Below are 2,500 nucleotides of genomic sequence, written 5' to 3' on the forward strand. Positions count from 1 at the left end.
AAAGCATGTCAAGCCATAGCAATGCTGATGAAGTGAGTGAAGCAGATGATGCAATGGACAAGAGTGTCTCCAGTCATGATAATGTTGAAATAGGTAGTTACGACAGTGAGGATAAAAATGCTGCTGCAGTAGGTGACAATGAGTTAGATATAAGTCTTTCTAGCCATGGTAATGCAGATGAACAGAGTGATGGAGATGTTAATGACAGTCATTTAGGCTATGAAAGTGAAGGGGAGAAGAATGCTGAGAATCATGTTGATGCAGATAAGGAAAAACTCGCCATTTCACCTAAAACTGAAGAGGGGTCTGATAGAATTGATAGTCCGATTGAGCATGATTCAAAATTGAAACTTACCAAAGAACACTGCACCAGTGATTCTGAAGAAATGCCAGTTGAGCCCAAGATTGAAGATGATTCTGCCCAAGTGGAGAATAAAGATGTGTTAAGTCTCTCCAAAGGTGACGAGAGGGAAATTGGTAATCAAATATTTTCTCATACTGCTGGTGACGAAGATGAAGAAGTGACAACAGAAACAAAAGAAAAGGATATTGAAGTAGAAAAAGGTGAATGTACTACAAATATTCAACATGATGCCAAGAGTCCCATCTGTAAAGAGGAGACCAGCCCTGTTGAAGTTCATGAGGAAATGGACGTTGACAAAGACTCAGATGCAGAAAAGGTTCCCAGTGGTGGTGAACTGGAAACTGACCAACCAGAAACTCAGACAATATTCAAAACAGAGAAGAAAAATGTCTGTGAACCACTAGATACTAAAAGTGACTTGGGAGTTCAGAAAGAAGGGAAAGAATCTGCAGAAATGGAAAAGAAAGAGAAACAAGCCGTGGAGGAAAGCCCAAAGTGGGATGCATCTGCCGAAGAGTCAGAAATTGAGTCAAAGGATCCAGATGCACAAGAGCCTGTGTTGGTGAATAAGTTAAGTGAATCAATTTACAGCGATTCAGAGACAGAAGATATAATGGATATAGAAGCAGAGGTATGATATAAGGCTTAAGGAGAAGAATTTGTGCTTATATTTCTTTCTTGTGCAATAATTTAGCCCAGAGGAAGTTTATGGTTCTTTTCATGTATTTTATTGATTGTTAAATTGTAATGTCATAATGAAAATAGTTGATGATGATTTTGATCTTCAGCATTTAAAAGAGATGTACTTAACAGAATGAGCCAAAAGTGGCTGGTGTGACCTCCGGCACAGGGCGTGTTCCTGTGAGGGTAGAAGACGTTTACACTGATTCTGAAGATGAAGGTACACGTGACAGTCAGCCTCAAGGTAGGTTGTGGTTATCATTTATAGAGGATAACAATTTCTGATATGGGTATTTGGAATATTGCAAATTGTGAAGAAACAAACATTTTATTTATGTAAAAACTGGACTAGAAAGATCTGCAATGTTTTTATATATTTATATTTTACTCTTTTTCAAGTGCATAAAAGAAGTTGGACAGCTGTGGTTTATTGTAATGGATAAATTTGAAGAGATAGATATTGATGTATTTTTGTATCATTACATTATTCCATAATATGCTTTTTAGAATAGTTTTTTTTATGTTATTGATAATAATATTAATATTAATATTGATGCTATTGTTATGATTATTCCTTGATTTTTTTTTTGTTATTCATATTCATGTCTATTCTTTGACTTTTGCATATTTAGTGTTGGTTGTAAGTTTCTTGTCAAATATTGCATATATAGGAAAGGATTTAGTTATGGACTGTCTGTCTTTGTTTTGCTAAGATCTTGAATCACTTTAGTACTGTTTTATTAGTCAGTTTAAGAATAGAGGACCAATTATATAGAACATATATCATATTACCATTTACAGAATATACAGTATGGTTTAAGTCAGACTGGTATTTTATATTAGCAAAGAGTAGTACTCATCCTTATATTTCTATTTCATTTTTAGTAGGAAGTAAGGGATGTGAAACTTCAGTGACCAGTGAAACAGATTCTGTTGATCCAGAGGAACAAAAGGATGGCTTATATGGGGATGCAGCCAGAAAAGAATGCCATTCTGACACCCCACAGCTCTCTGTCATCGAAGGTAAGTCCAGTCAGATAGTTTAGTTCGGCTACATATGTTTTCAAATTATTTATTGGTTGATGATAAATATTTTAAAAAGTTTTAACACATTCAAATGAAATCCTTATTTGATGATATTTGTTTGAGATGTTTATTCACTGATTTTTCTTCATATCCTCCAGCATTGCCTCCCAGTTCCTCAAAGGAAGATACTAATGCTACAACACCACCTTCGTCTGAGAAGAAACGACACCACAAGAGGCGGCATGAAAGCAAAAAATCATTCAACTTGGAAGCTTGTTTGAAGGCCTTTGAACAGGGTAATGTTATGTGAAAAAAATAGGAGCCAGAAGTAAATTTGTGGCTTCAGGATTATTGATATCATCATCATCATCGTCATCATCGTCATCATTGTCATCATTGTCATCGTCATCGTCGTCATCGTCGTCATCG

General features: G+C 35.6%; 1 protein-coding gene across 2 annotated transcripts in view; it reads left to right on the forward strand.

Moving 5' to 3' along the window:
* The window catches only part of LOC125040680, a 30,289-nt gene that overhangs the window by 4,217 nt on the left and 23,572 nt on the right, over positions 1 to 2,500 (forward strand). The window contains exons 2-5 of one of the 2 annotated variants that reach the window (XM_047635360.1): positions 1 to 995; positions 1,178 to 1,289; positions 1,931 to 2,068; positions 2,230 to 2,367. The exon at positions 1 to 995 is cut by the window's left edge and continues 888 nt beyond it. In XM_047635360.1, the coding sequence (XP_047491316.1) occupies positions 1 to 995; positions 1,178 to 1,289; positions 1,931 to 2,068; positions 2,230 to 2,367 (1,383 nt within the window). The remainder of the gene's footprint in view (positions 996 to 1,177; positions 1,290 to 1,930; positions 2,069 to 2,229; positions 2,368 to 2,500) is intronic. The other variant, XM_047635361.1, reaches the window with a different exon arrangement.

The sequence above is a fragment of the Penaeus chinensis genome, chromosome 29, assembly GCF_019202785.1.
Source record: "Penaeus chinensis breed Huanghai No. 1 chromosome 29, ASM1920278v2, whole genome shotgun sequence".
NCBI lineage: Eukaryota > Metazoa > Arthropoda > Malacostraca > Decapoda > Penaeidae > Penaeus > Penaeus chinensis.